This window comes from Rattus norvegicus, chromosome 17 (assembly GCF_036323735.1).
Source record: "Rattus norvegicus strain BN/NHsdMcwi chromosome 17, GRCr8, whole genome shotgun sequence".
NCBI classification, from domain to species: Eukaryota; Metazoa; Chordata; class Mammalia; order Rodentia; family Muridae; genus Rattus; species Rattus norvegicus.
The window spans coordinates 93,277,016-93,297,866 of record NC_086035.1 but is presented as its reverse complement, the minus strand read 5'-3'; the positions used below and the strand labels follow the sequence as shown (position 1 = coordinate 93,297,866).

The 20,851-nt window shown below is 37.2% G+C and overlaps 1 protein-coding gene across 6 annotated transcripts in view; it reads right to left on the bottom strand.

The window, feature by feature from the left end:
• Lyst (lysosomal trafficking regulator) overlaps window positions 1–20,851 on the bottom strand; it is a 202,142-nt gene that overhangs the window by 129,784 nt on the left and 51,507 nt on the right. For 4 of the 6 annotated variants that reach the window (XM_063276775.1, NM_053518.2, XM_063276776.1 and 1 more), the window contains 10 exons: window positions 17,706–19,785; window positions 15,182–16,190; window positions 12,946–13,107; window positions 11,246–11,399; window positions 8,394–8,617; window positions 7,722–7,788; window positions 4,920–5,029; window positions 2,971–3,397; window positions 1,509–1,653; window positions 212–385 (listed from right to left, as the gene is read on the bottom strand). In XM_063276775.1, the coding sequence (XP_063132845.1) occupies window positions 212–385; window positions 1,509–1,653; window positions 2,971–3,397; window positions 4,920–5,029; window positions 7,722–7,788; window positions 8,394–8,617; window positions 11,246–11,399; window positions 12,946–13,107; window positions 15,182–16,190; window positions 17,706–19,785 (4,552 nt within the window). The remainder of the gene's footprint in view (window positions 1–211; window positions 386–1,508; window positions 1,654–2,970; window positions 3,398–4,919; window positions 5,030–7,721; window positions 7,789–8,393; window positions 8,618–11,245; window positions 11,400–12,945; window positions 13,108–15,181; window positions 16,191–17,705; window positions 19,786–20,851) is intronic. The other 2 variants (XM_063276778.1, XM_063276781.1) reach the window with 2 other exon arrangements.

The following is a 20,851-nucleotide window of genomic DNA, read 5'->3' as shown; positions in this document are numbered from 1 at the left end:
CGCAAATATTTTCATTCTGATGTTGGCTGAATCACAATTTTCAACAATAATGTCTATGGAAGACTTACTCTGTACTAAAGAGATGAACAGGAAAAATCCATTTTGATGTAAATTTCTGTTATACATATTAAATTTTACCTAGTTTGCAATGTTTCAGGAATGAAGACTAAAACTAAAACAGAGACTGAGAATCTCTGAGAATGCTTCTTACCTCTGCCCAGACACCCATATCGAGATTTCCCCATGGACATTCTTTTTCCCTTGAGGATGCTGAATATAGGTAAGTATTAAGTGCTGCCATGAGCTTGGAAAGAAAATGTTCTCCTGTGATTCCACCTGTGCTAATGTAACAGCTTTCATATCATCATTTGAATCCACGCACACACTGCAGAAAAAAAGTCACAGATCGAAAACACGATAATTCTGACCTTAATAGTTAACACATATGCTGAAATTGTCGTGCTTAATATGTGAGATTAAAAGTGACTTCGATTTTAAAACAAACCAACTAAGAAAGTCAGTATGACTTTTACATTACATCTGCTCCCTCAGTTTAAAACTAAAATGGATAAGATTCATTGACTAATGCTAATAACTTGGGCAATAATTTATATAAATCAGTTTGCAAAGGCAGTTTCTACTTAATACATACTATTTTAGAAATTATAATGCAATGTTTAGTTTACCAAGAAACTAATACATACTGTAATAAATGTGTAAATGCCAGAATTTATTGGATGCTAACTTTTTTAACAAGATTACTGAAAAAAATAAGGAGAAAATGGATGTAAAAGACACCTAGTAACATTTATATCTACAAAACATAAAATCTAAATAACATACTTTAATTTTGACTTTTAGAAAGATAATATGTAATATACATTAAACTAGTAAATTGCTGTGTCCTGTTTGAGCTCACTGAGAAGCTGGCTCTGGAAGCAGGAGAGACACCACACCCCTATTTCAAACCCAAGCACGTGTGTGTCAAAGTGTCTTCTAAGGTTCTTGTCCAGAAACAGGCAATAGGGAAAAAGGAGAACAAAAAACCAGCACAAGAATAACAACATTGTGCCCTTAAGGGCACAAGGAGAGAGTACTGTTTGAGTAAAAACAGTCTGCCCTTGAGAACAGCTAATTATAAAAACACTGTACAACAGAGGTTACTATCCTTATTGCATGGCATAAAAATGGTTGTATTGGATGTTCCTCCATGTAGAGAATCCTTTATCTGGCTCCAAGCCATGTAACCAACAATGCCAGTATGACTGTTTTCAGCAAGACTTCTCCAGTCATTTCTTCTGGATGGATGCCTAGGCACCTGATCTAGCATGTTTTCCTATCTGTGTACTACTAGAGAGAATCCATGTACTGTCTGATAATTGTTCTTTTAATTTTCTTTTTTTCTGTAATGACTTTTAATAAGATTGTTCTCATAATTATTTGATAATTTCTTAAATAAATTATTTAAATACATGATATATTTGCTAAGAGTTGAGAATAATCAATACCGAAAGATAAAAGTGCCACTATGAGGATCAGCCCACACTTGGATCATCAATGCTTTGGATCCCAATGAAATCAAGTGAATACAGCCATCTTCTATGAGTCTGTCACTAGGACTGATGGATTCTGTAACTTCTGGTCTATCACCTTCTATAAGAAAAAAATGTTAGAGTCATCGATAAAATAGTTCATTAAAACTGTATGGAAAAGTAAATTTAAAAAAGAATACAATGTGTGTTGGTTTATTTATAACAGATTATTTACCCCCAAATACCTAAACATGTTTCAAACAACAGTATTTTCAAAAGATAAATGTTAACCTCAAAAGAACACCATGGGTTAAAAAAACCAACAACAACCACAACAAACAAAACCAGTGTTTTAAAAGTTATTAAATGCTTTAAAATACAGTAACTCAGGGCAGTTGTGGGTAGGGCTGCTAAAGGATTGTCACCAACCACACTTTATACCAAGGTTTCGCCATCTGTTGGGTTGGGCCACTATGTCACAGCTGACCAGGGCCCAGGGAGCGCATGCCATCAACAAATGCCTTGTACTAACAAGTTAGAAAGGCATGATCTCTAGTATCATTAAAACTCTCCTTTAAAAAGCTGCAGTGACTGAATGGTCATTGTTTAGGGTGGTGAATGACCTTGAGATAAAAGTGCTAAGTGATGCCAAACCCTGAATCATAGTTTGTCTCCAGCTGAGAGAAATGTTTATAGGCCTTGGGCTAGCCAGTTATCCCTCCCAATGCCATCTTCCTACTTGAATCTTGTCTTGCGCTTATGTTCCTGTCATCTGCTCAGGCAATGGCAGGTGGAATATGTGTGACGAGCTACTCATTGCTCTGATGCGGCTCTATGTTAAAAGCTAAGATGTACTTAAATACACAGCGCATATCCAAAGGCTTAGACTTATAAAGAAGAGGAACATCATCAGTCATTAAAACTATTTTCTCTAGCTGCTGCATGTCCTAAGAAACTATTCAATACTTAAAAAAGATGAGAACGAAATCAAGCTGCAATTTCAATACGGCTTAATAGCAGTTCTTCCGTTATGGGTGGGCTCTGTTCTCATTTGGACTGTTGCATATAAATGAGCAGGGTCAGTAAATAGAAGGGGCCACTGAGGTAAGACACAAAAAAAGAACTTGAAATAAAATGGCTACAGCATTTTATTTATTCCTTTCTAGAATCAGAGGCCACTCTAACACAGCAATGGGACTGCTAACTTCAGGAGCTGTTGTGGAAATAGAGGATTTCCACTTTCCAATCTAAAGTTTAGAGACAATGAAGATTTCAAGGCTGTTTGAAAACTCAGCCTTTGGTAATTCAGTAGTGAAGTAGGACCTTTAAGGTGAAGAACAATTAAAGAATACATTAAAATACTGCCACATATGCTTAAAGCTCAGGAAAAGTGCCATTTGAAGATTCTTAGTGTACAGATCAGACCCTGCCATCATACCTGCTCTTTCAAAACTGCTGTCTTCTAGAACTGATGGTTTGTTTCTTTTCTTTACTTTCTTTCCTCTTTCGGCAGCACTCTCGGATTCATGGATATATTCCACATTAAACCACAGAGAAACACTAAATCCTTCTGACAGGTGTGGCCAGCAGTTCTGCCCCAGCAATGGCAAGTGGATTGGGGCTATGTACCAGGAAGAAAGCAGCCTATAAGGAAAACTCTCTCTGTCAGCTTCTTTCTTGCCTCGGGAAATCCGTGCTCTTCTCAGCAAGCCTAAGGCTTTACTGTTAAGAATCCCAGGAGGCTTTTGTGATGAGACACCATTGCTTAAACTTGGGGTATGCAGCAAAGGGAAGGTCAGATACTGTGAAGGGCTCATAGTAAAATCACTTTCAACAATTTTCTGAATACCATGGAGAAGAATTTCCTAGAGAAAAAGAAAAGCAAGTAGAAGTTTATAATCTTATAACCCAGATAAATAACAATCTAAAAGTTCAGGTTATAAGAAAAAAAGTACAACCTACCTAATAAATTTAATTCTTATGCAATCTCTTGATAAATTTGGTTTAAATTTTGGTATTTATGTTATAAATTTATTTATGAGTAGCTTTTAATTAGTATAAGTGAAATATGATAATTATATGAAGAATTATTTCTATAAAACAAAGTTATTACTTCCTGTGATATTTCTCTCAAAGCAATTTTTAAGATTTATTTTTATGTTTATTAATGTGCACATGTGCATGTGTGCCTGCCTGCCCCTACAGGTGCCTGAAAAGGCAAGAACACAGGATCAGATCCCTTGGAGCTGCAGTTGCAGGTGTTTGTAAGCTGCCCTGCATGGGTACTGGGATCTGAACTCTGGGTCTGCATGACTGAACAGCAAGTACTCTAATCACTGAAACACTTTTCCAGTCCCATAAATCAAATATTTTTAAATGACGAATGCAACCGTATAAATTCTCCAGATTCCTAAATGATATTATACAATGATCATCTACATAAATTTGAATGTTCACATTCAATTAACAATAATAATAATTATTATTACTATTATTATTATTATTATTATTATTATTATTATTATTATTATTATTATTATTTCACATGTTTTTTTCCCCTGGCCAAGAAAAACTTCCTTCATTTGATTTTGGTGAACTGAAGTAAAATTTAAGGTTTTACTCATCATAATTATAAGTTTTTTGTTTAAATGAAATACAAAAATGGTAAAAAAAAAATGTAATGTTAAAATGTACACTTAAGGGGTTGGGGATTTAGCTCAGTGGTAGAGCGCTTGCCTAGAAAGCGCAAGGCCCTGGGTTCAGTCCTCAGCTCCAGAAAAAAAAGAAAGAAAAAAAATGTACACTTAATTTAAAAAAGAAATAACCTATCAACATACAGTCAATATCTCAAATGACCCATAACGTGTCTCACAGAGCTTCCATGGGGCCTGGAGACTGAATTAGGTGGTGAGGCAGGCAGTGAAGTAGACAGAGTAGTTCATCCTGTTTCACACAGCCTCAATGTTTTGTGATTAATTTGTGGATTCTTCCAATCAAAACTACATTATAAAAATGGGTTCCCTGCTAAGAGACATTAAACTACAGCAATGGGAAGTAGAATACTCAACTAAAGAACAGATAGTAACTCAGAAAGGAAAAATCTGGGATGTTTGTTGCGATTTATACTTAAATTTTTTTTAGTAGTTAAAATCACAGCATTTCTCAAGCACAAAGGTTAGAGTTGACATAGGGCTAAAGGCATCTAGTTAGTCCAAATCACAGTAAAATGGTTAAGACACATACAGATACTGTAACTGAATATGTCAGACATAAAACATGGTACTGACTAAATAGTAATTACAACAGCAAGAGCTTATGGTCTACAAATTAGTGAAAATACATTATATTAAGGAATTAATGAAAATATAAAATTTCTAGCATATTTACTGTACAAGGAGATTTCTCCAGAAATATTCTCAAAAGAAGGGTTAAGTCTTCTGAGGACATTCTTGAACTCATCAAAGATACCAAGAGATCCACCAATACTCTCTGGCATGCTAAATTTTAAAAAGAAAAAAAAATTAAAGGAAGGTAATAATCAAATTTCATTGAAAGAAATAAAAACTATAGTCATATATTAAGTGATTATAAACAACAGAATGAGTAATCATAAAAATTCCTGAAGAAATAAAAAAATAACTAAAGGAAAATGAACTAACAATAATAAAACAGCATTTGTTTAGATTATAACTACATCTTATATGGAAATTAAATGACAGATATAAAGTAGCAAATATTATATAAATATCACAAGCTGTTTTGTTTGATCATTTTCTTGCATCTACTGAAGAGTTTAGCATAAAATAAAAGCAATGGTATGCTAATTCATAAGAATTCTTTAAAGTACTTATTATTTATAGGTCCTTTTACAGTGTTTCAAGTACATTTGTACATGTATGTTTCAGCTGCTCCTCACTCCAAAACAAATACCATAAATTATTCTCCCCAGTTCAGACATGGCTAAAACAATACTGCTGTAAAACAAGAGATGCATCTAAAGAAACTGGAGGTTTAAGACTAGAAACCCCTTTTAAGTAACCTATTTCATAAAGGCAATGAGCAGACAGAACAGCTTAAGAGAAAGCGTTTCTGAGACCACAAGGTAGCATGGACTTCACCTTGCAGGTAATTAATGTAAGTTTCTTAAAGGTTTAAAAAAAAAGTAGCACAACCAAAATCTGCTTAGATTTTTTTTTAAAGTTCAAAATTGACAGGTTTTGATGTGAATGTGCAAATGGACACATACAAATAATAATTTTAAAAAACAGAAAATAATCAAGCAAAAGTACATATAACTATAAAATAGGTGTGGTGGTTTCAATGAGAATGGCCCTGCTACAGTCATATGCTAGATGGAACTGTTTGAGAAGGATTAGGAGTTGTGGCCTTCTTGGAAGAGGCATGTCACTGGGGTGGGCTTTGAGATTTCAATATCCCATACCTTTCCCAGTTAACTCACTCTCTCTCTCTCTCTCTCTCTCTCTCTCTCTCTCTCTCTCTCTCTCTCTCTCTCTCTCTCTCTCTCTCTCTTTCTCCCTTGCCTCTTGATTATGGATCACATTTAAGCTTTTGGCTACTGCTCTAGGGCCATGCCTGCCTGCCTACTGCCATGCTCCCTGTCATGACAGCCATGGTTTCACCCTTAGAAACTGTAAGCCCCCATTAAATGCCTTTTTTCTATAAATTGCCTTAGTCATGGTATTTTGTCACAGCAACAGAAAAGGAACTAAGACATTGGGCAGCTGCCATAATTTAAAAGCTGAATAAAATGTTGGGATATAATTGCTTTTAAATGTTTTGACAAGTGTGTTTATTTATTTATTTATTTTATGTATATTGGTATTTTGTACACATGTACATCTGCATACTAGAAGGCTAGAAGAAGACAGTTGTGAGCTGCCATGTGGTTGCTGGGAATTGAACTCAAGACCTTCAGAAAAGAAGTGAGTGCTCTTAACCACTGAGCTCTCTCTCCAGCCCCTGTCGAATAAAACTTAAAGTCTCCCTCAATGTAGCACATTAGAAGTATATGAGATAAGACACATGGGAAGATCAACTTTCAAAGCCCAGTTCTATAACTCAAATGCAAGAAAACAAAGAGCAAAGAATATGGAGAGAAGAAATAAGTTTTAGAAATAATAAATCTTTGTGAACATAGATTAGTCTTCCCCAGGTCTGAGAAATAAGGCACAGCAACAAAAGCAAAGAAATATGACAATTAATTGTAGTGTAACCTGGAAGGGAAGGGCTCTTTAGGAACAAGAAAGGGATATTAGGTAACGCCTTAGGGAAAATTGAAAGTTATGAGTGTTAGAAACTAATAATGTGCTAACAGAGGTTTGTGTCCTACAAGCATTAAATGTTTGCAATGAAAAACTGTTATAAAAGAGTGTAACATAGGTACAATATATTCATGCATTATGTAAGTAAATGGAGGGAAGAAACCTTTTCCTTATAGTACAATCCCAATTCATAAATGTGCAAAGAATGTCAGAAGTACAAAATCACTATTTAGCAAATATTACAGTACTATCCTTTTCATGGATGATCACCAATAGATGCTAAAAACTGTGGGCTAAAATTTGAGAAAAGTGATATTTACACACTTTCAAGTTGCCACCCATAAGATACTTGCAAATTGTAACAGAGAAAAACCTATAGACCATCTTTACCTGAAATGATTAAAACTAACATCCCTTATAATAAGACACAGCCTTTGATATGGCCTCCTCTAGAGGACTTAACACTACTTGGGTATTCCTGACAAGAACTAAAATTAACTTGGGGGAAGGAAGCACCACACAAACTCAAATTAAAATTTCACATAAACTATTCTTAACCCTCAACTATAGTTTAGATCTACTGTGGGCAGTAATCACATTCACTTCCATCACAAACTTCTCAAATGCCTGAGAAAGACCCAAGAAGAGGAGAGAACACCAGATGCAGCAGCAGTGTAGTGTTTACAGCAGGTTACCGTCCTCACAAAGCTACTGAACACTCACTGCAGGCCTCAGAATCGACAGTTTGCCCCTCAATATCTTTTCCTGAGCGAGCATGAGGAACAAATAGAATGATACACATAAAAACAGTTTGGAAACCAAGGAGCAGTGGAAGACATAGTCATTAATTCTTCACACCACATCACAAGAATTACAAAGTTATTTCCTTAAACCAGATTCAACTCACCTTGGAAATCAGAGTTAGTTTGTGTTAAAACATTCAAGAACCCTCCTAGAAGGATTTTCACAGTTCCCTGAAGATTAAAGAGTGAAACATAAAAATTAAAACATTTCATTTCATACAAGCATAATTCATTTAAATTATTTCATAAGAGCCTACATGTGCACGTGTGTGTGTGTGTGTGTGTGTGTGTGTGTGTGTGTGTGTGTGTGTGTGTGTGTGTGAGAGAGAGAGAGAGAGAGAGAGAGAGAGAGAGAGAGAGAGTGTTTAAATGACTGGAAAGAATGCTATTGTAGGATTAAATACAAGTTTTAAGAACTGGTCTCAGGGGGCTGGGGATTTAGCTCAGTGGTAGAGCGCTTACCTAGGAAGCGCAAGGCCCTGGGTTCGGTCCCCAGCTCCGAAAAAAAGAACCAAAAAAAAAAAAAAAAAAAAAAGAACTGGTCTCAGGATACATTACTGTTTAGCTAATGACAATATTAATTTTATGCTACTTATTCAAGAAATATAGGATTAGAAGATTTCAAAAAGTCACTTGAAAGTGAAAACACACTGAAGGCATAAAAAAGACAAGAAGTCATCTCAAATAATTTTCATACCATGCTGTGCTAAATGTAAGAAGATGAATAACTGGAACATGAGTGTGGTAAGGACTGATTCAACTTAGTTCATCCTTACCTGTTGCATGAGCAGAGAAATGTTTTTTTCCTTCTGCCTGGCAATTTTCAGAAAGCTCTCAAACACATGAGCAAGCACATCAAGTTTAGCTTTGCTACCAGAAAGCAAATTTAATCCCAGAATGCAAATCTCAGGGTATATTATTTCCCCATGAGTGAGGCTTTCAAGTAAGTTGTTTGGAACAATTGATCCACTGAAACCTTCTGCTTCAGGTAATTCTACTCCTGACAAAGGAAAGATAAAGAATGTTTTTATTCCCCAGTATGAATATTTCAACCCTAACTTGTCACTTAGAACATTCAAAGAAAACAGTCCTACTTCTATAAAGATGCTCACAAAGCCTTTCCTTGCAACATTATCATTAAGGCTTGAACAATGAAGTCTTATGGGTAGTTTAATTTTGAACGTAACCTTGTTCTTCAATGAAACCACAAATGCTACCAATAGAAATTTTCATAAATGTGATATAAATTTAACACATTCTTTTAATGCAACTGGAAAATCTTATCTCAAACTTTCTTGCCCCAAAATAGCTAAATAAGAATAAAACTTCTTTTATCTGTCCCTATTTTTGTGGTAATAGTAAACTTGATTTGTTGAAGTCTAAACACTGTCCACTCTGACTGTCTTACTGACTGACCTTAAAATGATCTGCTGTGCTCTGAAAAATGTTCATACAAGGGCTGGGAGGAAAGTGCTTGCTGCCCAAGCATGAGAACCTCAGTTCGGAGTCTTAGCACCCATACAAAAAGCTGTGCTCTGTGCCAAGAATCAGTAATACCAGGCCTAGGACAAGTGACTCCCTGGAACTCACCGGCTAGCCAGCTTAACAGAATCAGCAGGCTCCAGGTTCAGGAAAGACTCTGTTTCAAAAAATAAGATCTTACCCACAGGTGAGATGACTCAGTGGGTAAAGGCGCTCACCATGCAAGCCTTAGCTACAACCTGAGTTTGGCCCCTAGAAACCATGTATAGGTAGAAGGAGAGAACTGACTCTACAAAGTTGTCCTTTGACCAAGCATTCAACATGGCATAATGTGATTGTCACCCATACCATGTATATTCACACAAAAATAATAACAAATAAACTAAAGCTTAAAAAGTAAGGAGAAAAGCCTATCATAGTGGTATGTGCCTCTAGTCTCAGTACTGGGGATGTACAATAGCTGGATCTCTATGGGTTGGAGGCCAGCTTGGTCTACATAGTGAGTTCTAGAGCTACATGGTGAGACCTCAAAAACAAAACAAAACAATCAAAAAACAAAGCACACAAAGGAAATCTTCCTTTGTAGATTATATCTAGGTTATGATAAAACTACTATTAAACCAATATTTTTTCAAAAAGCAGACACCTTTCAACTCTAAGTGATTATTCCCATTCCCTCCACACAAAAGAGAAAATCAAATTCTTGAGAGAATAAACTACTGTAAACTTAAACTAACAGTGCTGGGAAAGTCCAAGGCTAGGATCTGAAAATATAGAGCCTTCGTAAAAATCTTGTGGCTCGGGGTTGGGGATTTAGCTCAGTGGTAGAGGCCCTGGGTTCGATCCCCAGCTCTGAAAAAAAAGAAAAAAAAATCTTGTGGCTCAAATAATCTGTCTGAGTTAAGGTTTCTATTACTGTAATAAAAATACCACTATAAAAAAAAACTTGGGAAGGGTTTATTTTATCACTGAGGAAGTCAAGGTCAGAACTTGAAAGCAGGAACTGAAGCAGAAGCCATAGAGGAGTGCTGCTTACTGGCTTGCTCCCCATAGTTTCTATAGCCTGTTTTCTTATATATCCCAGGACTACCTGCCCAAGAGCAGCACCCACAGTGAGCTGACCCCAGTACCCACATCACTAAATAAAAAAATGCATGACAGGCTTGCCCGCAGGCCAATCTGATGGAGGCAATTCCTCAACTGAGGTTCCCTCTTCCCAAATGACAGCCTGTGTCAAGTTGACATAAAACAAGCAAACAGGGACTAAACCACCAACCAATGAGTACACATGCAGAGACCCATGACTCCAGCCACATATGTGGCAGAGGATGGCCTTGTCCAACATCAATGGGAGGAAAAGCCCTTGTTGGTCCTGTGAAGGCTTCCTTCCCCAATGCAGAAGCCAGCGCATTGGGGTTGGAGTGGATGGGTGGGAATGAAAGCATCCTCATAGAAGCAGGGGTAGAGAGAAGGGAGTGTGGGAGAGTGAGGGAAAGGGGAGAACATTTGAAATGTAAATACATAAAATATCCAAGAAAAATAAAATTATTTTAAAAAAACCAAACAAGCAGACTATCATTTACATTCTATCCAACCTGAGACAGGCTGCACAAAGGACCACTTGCAACACGATTCCATCCTAAGAACAGGCTAGGTTACAGAAATGACAGAGGAACCTGCTGTATCTCCCATGGGATGTCACTGACAGTGAGAGTCCCATATACCTAACACGTCTTCACAAAGAGTTTCCCTGACCAGCCATTGACTGGTAGACTCATCACCTGCTTGTCCTTGTAGTATCTACTTCTGGGTATCTCCTTTCTTTCTGAAGGAATGAATATAAAAGAGAAACTTTCTCCCTCATTCTTATTCCTGGGCATCTACTTGTTTTACAGCAGGGTTTTGTTTTGTTTTCTCTTTACACTGCAAGGGATCAATCATACCTGGGGCTTTAGGTTATCTTCCTCATCTTGACCTCACTCTAGACATTACATATTCAATTGCTAGATTTGTTGTGATGACAAAACAAATGATAACACAATGCAGTTTTTGAAACTATAAGGTCACAATGTACGGGCAAGATGAACCATTTTGATAATTTACAGTTTGACTGGCAATCTAACCACAGGCATCAGAGACATCTTACCATCATCTTGGGTCTCACCATCCTCAGGATTGCTTTCACTATCTGCTTCATAACCTTCTTCCTCACCCAGAAGTTTCAAATTACAACACTGAGAATCCTCGGTTTCTTCTGAAAAATCTCCAGGCTGGGACAACAATTCTTCAGAGGGATGACTCTACAAGGCCAGTGTAATTCAAAGGCAACACTGGAGAAATGACTCTTTCTTTCAGTTAACAGAATACTTATTGCTCAAAAGTCAACTTAAGAACAGTCTCAAAAAGTCTTAGTAATTAGTACTCACTGAAAAACATAAATTTGACTAAGCAAAATTTCCCAAACTCTTTCAGATAATTCAGATCAAATGGCTATAGCAGAGAAAAAAAATAGTCACTTTGATTCTCTGAAAAATAAATTTACTCAGGAACTTTCATTCTAGGTACTCAACATAGAATGACTGAAAATCATAACCAAGCAGTATTATGTTATTTGGAAATTAATCCTAAGAATTATACATTATCTTCATATATTGTTGATTGGAACATTTTCCTAAAAGCATTTTTAAATTAAATGCTTCATAAACTAGATAATTGAAAAAGCTATAACAATTTTCCAAAGGAAATAAAATTTCAGAGTATAACTGTATACATGTAAGGACATCAGAAATCAGAGTTGCAGCATCAACTTCCTGTCTAATGTCTGTTCCTCATAAAAGTGTTACTGACACATTTATCTTAGGATATTCGCCTGAGTTTTAAAAAGCTCAGAGTACTTTATCACTGCAATAGTAATGAAAGTTAACATAAAGTAGATGATTTAATTTGTGATAGTCTGCCATTTGATTCAACAACAAAGAGAAAAATACTTCAGTAAGATTTAAAGGTATGAGAAACAATAACAGGTTATTATGGCAAAATACCATCAAATACCAAATATATTACTAGACCAAAAGAAAGAGAAGTTATGTAAAGAACAAAATTCATAATAGTTACCCCAAACTAAAAGAAGCATAACAGGAAAGTTTTCAGGAAAACTTTTTAAGTTTCAGAGAAATGAGTTTCAGGAGAAAAAAATTAAAAATAGGTACTTTAAAAAAATGTTAAAAGAACTCAAAGTTTCCTAATGCTGCCTTCTTAATGAGTATTAGTCATTTTTGTTGAGCAATTTAAAACTAAAGACAGTAGAGAGTTCTGGAAATATCAGCTGTACCAATACTGGACCAGACAAGATATCTAAATATCAGTGTTTCTGAGTCATCATTTAAGACATTATCAGCTGCTACAAACCAGGATTTCCTTTAAAAATACTTCAATAAAGAAAAACATGTGGAAGGGAGAGGAGGAGAATATTCATACTGAGGAGTCAACTATAGAAGTGGCTGGCATGGGCTGGGGATGACATTGTTTCTGTTCAGATTTGAAATTTTCTAAACTGAAATGTTTTAGGGAAAAAAGATTATCAGTAAGATTATCAAACCTTAATATATCTTGTCTTTCTGGGAACAACTGTCAAAAAATTTCCAGGTTAGACTAACTGCTTTTCTTTGAAGCAGGACAATCAATGAAATATTTACTATCCCTTCCAGATGATGGAGAAATGAATCAGCCAAGGAACTCACCTAATCAAAATTCATGTCCCTGTGATTTAAGTCGATGCCCTGGCCCCACCCCACATGCTCCAGTTTCTGCTAATCATACCTAAGAACACAACACATGGATTCATACCTTTTCAGTCACAGTATCACCAGGATCCAAATCTGCTGAATGATTCCCCAGGGCTACTCGAAGCAGGGCATCAAATAAAGGCTTTGCTAATTCTGTTTCTGCCACCTTTGACTGGGAAAGGTGGTCCCTCAGTTCACACAATATATTTTCCAGAGACAAGCTCTAAGATAAAATGAAAGACCAAGAATATCAATAACATACTTTTTAAAAGTGACAGGATTACAACAAGCAGGAAAAGAGTTCATATATTTGTAAGTGATATGAAGGTAAACTGACTGCAAAAACTTGAGTTCTTATCCAAACAATGTACTGTTTGAAATTAGGGCAAGAACTGTAAGAGCTGAAGAGATTTGCAACCCCATAGGAAGAATAAAAATATCAACTAACTAGACCCCCCTGAGCTCCCAAGGACTAAACCACCAACCAAAGACTACATATGGGGAACCCATGGCTCCACTTGGATATGTAGCAGAGGATTGTCTTATCTGGCATCACTGGGAGGGGAGCCCCTTGGTCCTGTGGAGGCTCAAAGACCCAGAATAGGGGAATGGTAGGGCACTGAGGCAGGTAGAGGAGCACCCTCATAGAGGCAGAGGGGAGGGAGGAGAGGATAGGGGGCTTGTGGAGGGAAAAATGGGAAGGCGGATAACATCTGAAGTATAAATAAATAAGATAACCAATAAAAATTTTTTAAAAATGTTTAATTTTTCTTTATAAAAATATTGGGCTTTAATCATTAAAAAATCCACTCTTAACTGGGTCGTGGTGATACAGGCCTTTAATCCTAGCACACAAGAGGCAAAGTCAGGTGGATCTCTGAGTTCAGGCCAGCCTGATATACAGAGCAAGTTCCAGAACAGCCAGCACTACACTGAAAAATGAATCCACTTTTTGGAGGCTGGGGAGATGGCTCAATGGTTAAAGGTCCTTGCAGAGGACCAAGATTCCATTTCCAACACCTATATGGCAGCTCACAACTGTCTCTAACTGCAGTTCCATGGAATCCAATGCCCTCTTTTCTGACCTCCCAAGGCACTTTTGCACACATAGTATACAGATATATATCCAGGCAAAAAATCTCATACACTTAAAATAAAAAATAAATAAATCTTAAAATTCGTACAAAGTCATTCTTTGAAACTTTAGAATTTTAATTATCTCTAAAGTTTACAAATTCCTTATTCTTAAAGATTTTCTAAGATTCTAAGCAGTTCTCATTATTTTTTTCTTTGACTTTAGTTCTGTTCTTTGAATGAAGCTATTATAGCTCTCTATAACAGTGGCTAAACAACAACAACAACAACTTACTTTTCCTTTAAGGAAATCCAAGTCTAAAATGTAAAACAAATAGGTAACCACACTAGATGGTAACTACAACAAAGCCATAAACGAATGTCAGAAAATATGGGCAGAGTACCCAAGAGTACCACCAAGATTGTGAACTTCTAAATTCTAAAACAAAATAACTTGAAATACTCATTTAACATTGAATTCACAAACTATCCTAAGGGGGCTTTTGCAGAAAATTAAACAGTAAGCTTCTTTAGAGTAGGAACTGTGTGTCCCTTTGTATCCGCCATACTTGGTATTCTGCTAAGCACAAAAGAGCTTTCTAAGTATGTGGCAAATGGGAGGGGAGAGGGTCCATGAGGCCCCTCCTTTCCCTGTGGATTTAATAGGCAGATAATTGTAGCAAGGGAGAAGCGCTCCTGAGGCCCCAGTCCTCTCAGAATCTATAAGGTGTTAATGGTTACTGGGGAAGGGAAAGATTTTTGTTCCTGTGATATAACCAATGTCAAGGAACTCTTGCTCTGGTAAATAATTCTTCATCCAGGATCTTACAAGAAGCCCTAATAAAATGTAGTGGGTTTTATACACACACACACACACACACACACACACACACACACACACACACACACACACACACATACACACACACCCCAAAGAACAACAACAAATATGAAAATGAAAAGTGAACTAGCTGGGTTGAGGAAGGGGATGAGTGGGAGGGAAGAGAAGGCAAGGAGGATAAGTTGATATAAATATACTACATACATAAAACTGTCATTATGAGTTCCAGTTGTATATATAATTAATACTTGAAAATAAAATATGTGGCAAAATAAATTGACAGTGTTAAGTTAGAACATGCATATTATATATTATTATATGTATATGTAATACATATAATACACATATACGTTACAAGAGACGGACTAGTACAAAGTATCACCTGAGAAGGCAGCTCTAATTCCATCTTCTGTTGACTGGCTCTGGCACTGTGAAGACAAATGGCCAGGAGAGACTCCAAAAGTCTTATGCTCTGGAGACAGGTCTCACTTTCTTGATTCATAAATGTCTTTGCTTCCCCCGGAATGGATTTAGTAGCCAAAATCTGCTCTGCACTTGTGGGAAGCATATGCTGTGACTCTAATTCACTCACTCTGTCAGCACTCTTTTTCAGAAATCCTGGTTCTGGTGCTGTTGAAGATGATACATCTTCCTTCAATATCATCTCAGGTTGAGATATTCTCATTAACCCTTGGTTTTTGTTTACACTCATTTCTCCCTGCCTTCTTCCTTGATCCTCTGTATGACTTCTGAACAGTTTTTGGATTATCATAAATATTAACTCATGGCACACTTGGAAACCACCAAGTCTGTGAAATTGTTTCTGGAAGACTGAGTTCAACATGTAGATCCAACGACACATGGACCAAATGTCTGCTGCGTGGTGCAAACATTCAGGGGAAGGTAAGACAACATTCTCAAGTGACAGACGTGGCAGCATGTGACTTAATGGCTCACTGGCAGTACTGTCATAGCCAGAAGTATCTTCTGACTCATTGGCAGACTCCCTATCAGAGTCCGCTTCTTTACTGACACATAGAAAAGCCACACAGAGGAAGAGGTTTATGGTGTTTATGTGAGCATCCTGGTGAACAGTCTTCCGTTTTTTTGGATCAGTGTCTCTGAGGCTGGCATAAAATTTCCTGAGACTGCAAGGAGAATCTGTAGAAGCTTGCTGCTTGTGGAGAGAAGGACCCACACTTAAGGATGACAACTCCTGCTGGATGTCTAACCCATCGACGCCTGGAACTGCAGCACGTTTCTGTTGTTCCCCTAGGCTGACAATCAGAGTTTCAAATGCTTTCAGAGAATGACTTCGAATCCCATCTAAGTAATTTAATTCAATTATTTGATTTACTCCATTACAACTTAAAAACAAATCTCTTATTACCCTGTGAGAGATAGGAAAAAAATATTTTTACATGACATAGTGAAACATTTATCATAGGTACATATGCTATGTAAACATGCCATTGCTGTGAGTGATTTATATATTGAATACTACCTACTCTGATTCCCTCTTTGAGTAGGTCTAAGATACTGATCAAGATCTCAAGTTACTTTCTAATAGCACCTACCTGCTCATATACAGCTCTGGCATTATTTAAGAAGAAATATTTATATACAGCTCACATTAAAAGAAGGAATTTTATCTTAAATAATAAATTTCATAGAAATTCTAAATATCATAATTATTACCAGGAGGCCAGGCATACATTTCCTTCACTTGCTGCCTTGGTTGTCTAACCCCCTGCTCAGGTCTTCCCGTTTGTCTTATACCTACACTCTATGAAAGGAAAAAACCAAACTTCAGAGCTGAAAATCTTCAGAGGATATTCTGTCATGGGAGGCTTTAGCACCACACAAGTTTCCCTATGGTTCTCTTCTAATTTGGTGAACTGTCAAAGTCAACAGCACAGATATGAAAGATAAGCATAGCTTAGTAGATTCAATGTCAGGTTTTTTTTTTTTTTTATTCTTTTTTTTTTATTCTTTTTTTTTTTTTTTTTCGGAGCTGGGGACCGAACCCAGGGCCTTGCACTTGCTAGGCAAGCGCTCTACCACTGAGCTAAATCCCCAACCCTCAATGTCAGTTTTAAAATGACCCAAAGAATACTACCCATGAAGACAGTAGTGATGGGTTATAGTTTACAATATTTTAATATGATACCTGCAGTCATCTAAACAGTTATTCTACCTACTAAAAGCAAGCTTTACTTATACAATCATTTTGAAGTTTCCCAAACTTAACAATCACAAAATTTGGAAAATTCATTGATAATATACAATTTAAACTTTCTTTTTGCTTATCTGTATTTTCTACTTTGTCTGGGTAATTAAATATAACTATAGCATTTAAGAATTTATCTTCTTAATGCCACTAACTCAGAAACTAAATATTTCACATATGTGTAAATTTTACATGGTCAGAACTACATGAATACTACTTTAAGCCTTATGTGTTACTCATAAAATATTACATTCTCTTTTTCTCTTCTAACATGATCTTTATAAATGTTTTAATGGGTTATAATACACTATGTACATTGTAAATAAAAAACAATTTATTTGAACTGGCCTTTTCGCTTAGATATCTTTGTCTCACACATTTCTTTCCTTCAGAAATACAACCAGAAATTCATTTTTCCTCCCACTGAGAAGTTAAAAATCAATGTCTCTAGTCTCTCTTTTCTAACTACCCCCAGAAAAGTAAATTTTAAAAATGTTTAAAAAATAACATGGGAAGGGTGCTTTCTTTGTTCACAAACTAAAGTCCTTGATAGCAATACAGTTATTATGACTATACTGTGAGTGAGGCCCTGGAGGTTAGACATTCAAATACACATGCTTTTATCCCATGTTCAAAAGCATTCATTCAACTGTAAAACATATGCACACATACAAACCTGGATTTAAGTAGGATGGGCAGAGTTTTTAAATAAATTTGAAGCACTTCCTGAGGCAAATATTGTTTCAGTTGGCTAGACATATGAGTCTGAGCTGAAGTAATGCTTAGCTGTTGACAATGATGTACTAATTCAACTCCTCTTTGGAGCACAGGATTAAAGATATAATTATACAATTTCCACTGAACAATTACATTGCCTTTCTGGATTAAATTGCAAATGTGACTTGCAATCTGAGTGTTATGTAATCTGTCTTCTTGAAAGATAAAGTTCTGGTAAGCCTCTAAAGCATCCCATTTCCACAAGAAGTCTTCAGACCCGCTGCTTGGCAGGATCCCTTGAAATCTGTAAGAAGGACTGGGCAAGCCACAGGAAGGACCAGCACCACACAAGGTGCCTTGCAGTGTCTCCCCTAACTTAGCCAGTTGGTCAGAGTCCACAGTACAGATGTTGCAAGCGGCTTTTTTAATTTGCTGTGATATCTCTGCTCCTCCTAACTGATCCAAAAGGAGTTTGCTAAGGACATTCAGTATATGCTGCTGAAAATTTTTCAGTGCTGGCAATTTAAAAGCATGGAGTAAAGGGACAATCACAGATTTAGGATCCATACAACAACAGATTCCAACACTGTGTACACCTGATAGGATCTGGATACATGTGGTTTGCAGAGAAACCTGCTGGAGCAAGCGCAAGCACTGGTGAGCGCACACTGCGATGCAGCAGCACCGTTCTGGATACTGCACATCTCCCTCAGCAGTCTCTTCAAAAGGGCTTTCAGAAAGCTGATTTTTAAAAGCTGAAACCAGGAGACCTGAGAGATCTCGGTGGTGCTGCATGAAGTGGGAATACTCACAACGCCGGTGCCTTTTCCTTGTGCACATGGAATGATGAAGTTGCTCAGATTTAACTTTTTTGACAGTACTCATTATTTTTATTACACTGTTTATCAGGGCTTTCAAATGTTCTGCGGCCTCTGAAGGAACAGCATCCCTTGAAAGCAGCCACTCCATCTGAAGAACTGCTGTTTCAAACAGATTAAATCCCTGGTGCTGGATAAATTCTTGAACTAAATCCATGGCTTGACTGAAGTAAAAGGGATTTGAAGCTGCACTCTGAAGACAAGAGATGAGGAGCTGTAGCACTCCTTCCAGAAGCTCAGGTAGAAGAAGGGCTCTATGGAGATACTTGGAAAATACAAAGCCCTCCTGGATCTCCTGTAGTGTTTTCTTTTGTCTCGGTGAGAAAGGGTCAGGCTGCTTTTCCAAGCAAGCTCTAATTTTTAAAGCTGCCCTAAGCAATTCAGTCAGATTTTTCCTAAGACTTTCTGGCATTGCCTCTGCAGTGCTAACGTCTACTGACATAAGATGCAGCACAGTGCGAAAGAGCATCCGTTGAACCAAAGCTACCGGCTCTTCGGTCCAACCTGCAGAAACCAGTTGTCTTTCCAAAGTGTCACTCTGGTTACAGCAGTCCCCAAAGCCTGCTAGGAACTCAGTCAGTGTGGGTACTACACTGAGTGCTAGGGAAGAATTATGATTCAAAGCAATGTCAAACTTACAAACTTTTTCCAATAGAGATAACAAAACATGACACAAGTCAAAGGGAGAATTATTCATGTTACTGAGAATAGACAAGGCAGCTGGCTCACTTAGTATGTCCCCATTTGAATCCTGTCTCAGAATGACTTCTCTGGAGTTTTCCAAAGACATGGTGTCAGAAAGGACCTGTTCTTTGGTTGCAGAGGGGTCAAGTTTGGCTACAAAGTGGTCTTCCTTAGGAGACTCTGTCAAGAGCCGTGGCAGCGTGTGGAACCTCCTGTGTTTACGCACAACTGTATTTTTCTCATCTGAGTTGCCTTCGGAGTCAGAGGTTGAGAGCTGAGTCTTTCTTGCATCTCTTACAGAATAGCGATGGGTACTTTTACGCTGTCGCCTGATTTTTCGAAAAAGGTTTACTTTTGCAGAAACTTGACTAGCTGGAGCACTTCCTTCTAAATATAATTTTCCCTGAGTTGATTTTTGCAAATTTGAGTTCTTTTCTTTGGTCAGGATTATATCAGATGACAATGGCAGGTTAAAATCTAATGAAATAAAGACAGAAAACTTAGGTCGGTAACAGTCAAACTCAACACATACAGGCAAACGACTCACAACCCATTTGAGTGAGTCTGGCCTGCCATGATTTTCCTGTAAGGCTACTTTCCCTAGTTGCATCTCTGGGTCACTTCTGCCCACAATTATCCTTTTAACTCTCAATCCCAGGTGGCATTAGCTCAGGGGATACAGACTGATTTTGAGAATAGCAAGGAAAAGAATTAGAAAAGTGACCTAAGTTGAACCTATAGATTGCATTCTGATTTCAAAATATGAGACTGAATTATCCACCTTCTGTGCTCACCATTTAGAAACCTTTAGTGATGCTATAATTAAGACGGAGAGGAATCTATAATATCTCAGAACTTCAATATTCACCCATATGAATTCAAAATCATATAGTATATAGTAAATATTCATATCAAGACTAGGGTTAACACCAGGTTAAATACTACAGGGAATTGAGAGTTAAAGGATAAGTGTGAGCAGAAGTCAACCTTGGACTGAGCTCAGGGATCCCTATGGAAGAATAAGGGGAAGAACTGAAGGAGCTTAAGAGAATTGCAACCCCATAGGAAAGATAACAATTTCAATTAACCAGACCACTCAGAGCTCCCAGGGACTAAGCCACCAACCAAAGAGCATACATAGGCTGGACCGTCTGACTGCCTTGTCTGTCCTCAATAGGAGGGGATGTGTTTGGTCCCATAGAGGCTTGATGCCCCAGAGAAAGGAGATTCTAGAGGAGTGAGATGGGAGTGAATGGGTGTGTGTGGGAGCACCATCTTAGGGGGGAAGAGAAATGAGGATGGGGTGGGGGCTTTTGGAGGGTGTACCGTAAAGGGAGATAACATTTGAAATATAAATAAATAAAATAATCAATAGAAAGAGCTCTATGTCAGATATGCACTAAAGTATAAGCAAAAAAAAATAAAACACAGGAAGACAATTTTTAACCCAGGAGAGTCTGAACTTCAGGGGAAAACCAGGATAAAACTGTTATCTTTCCACTGAAGGACTTAAAGGTTCATTTGCTTATACATGTATAGTTAT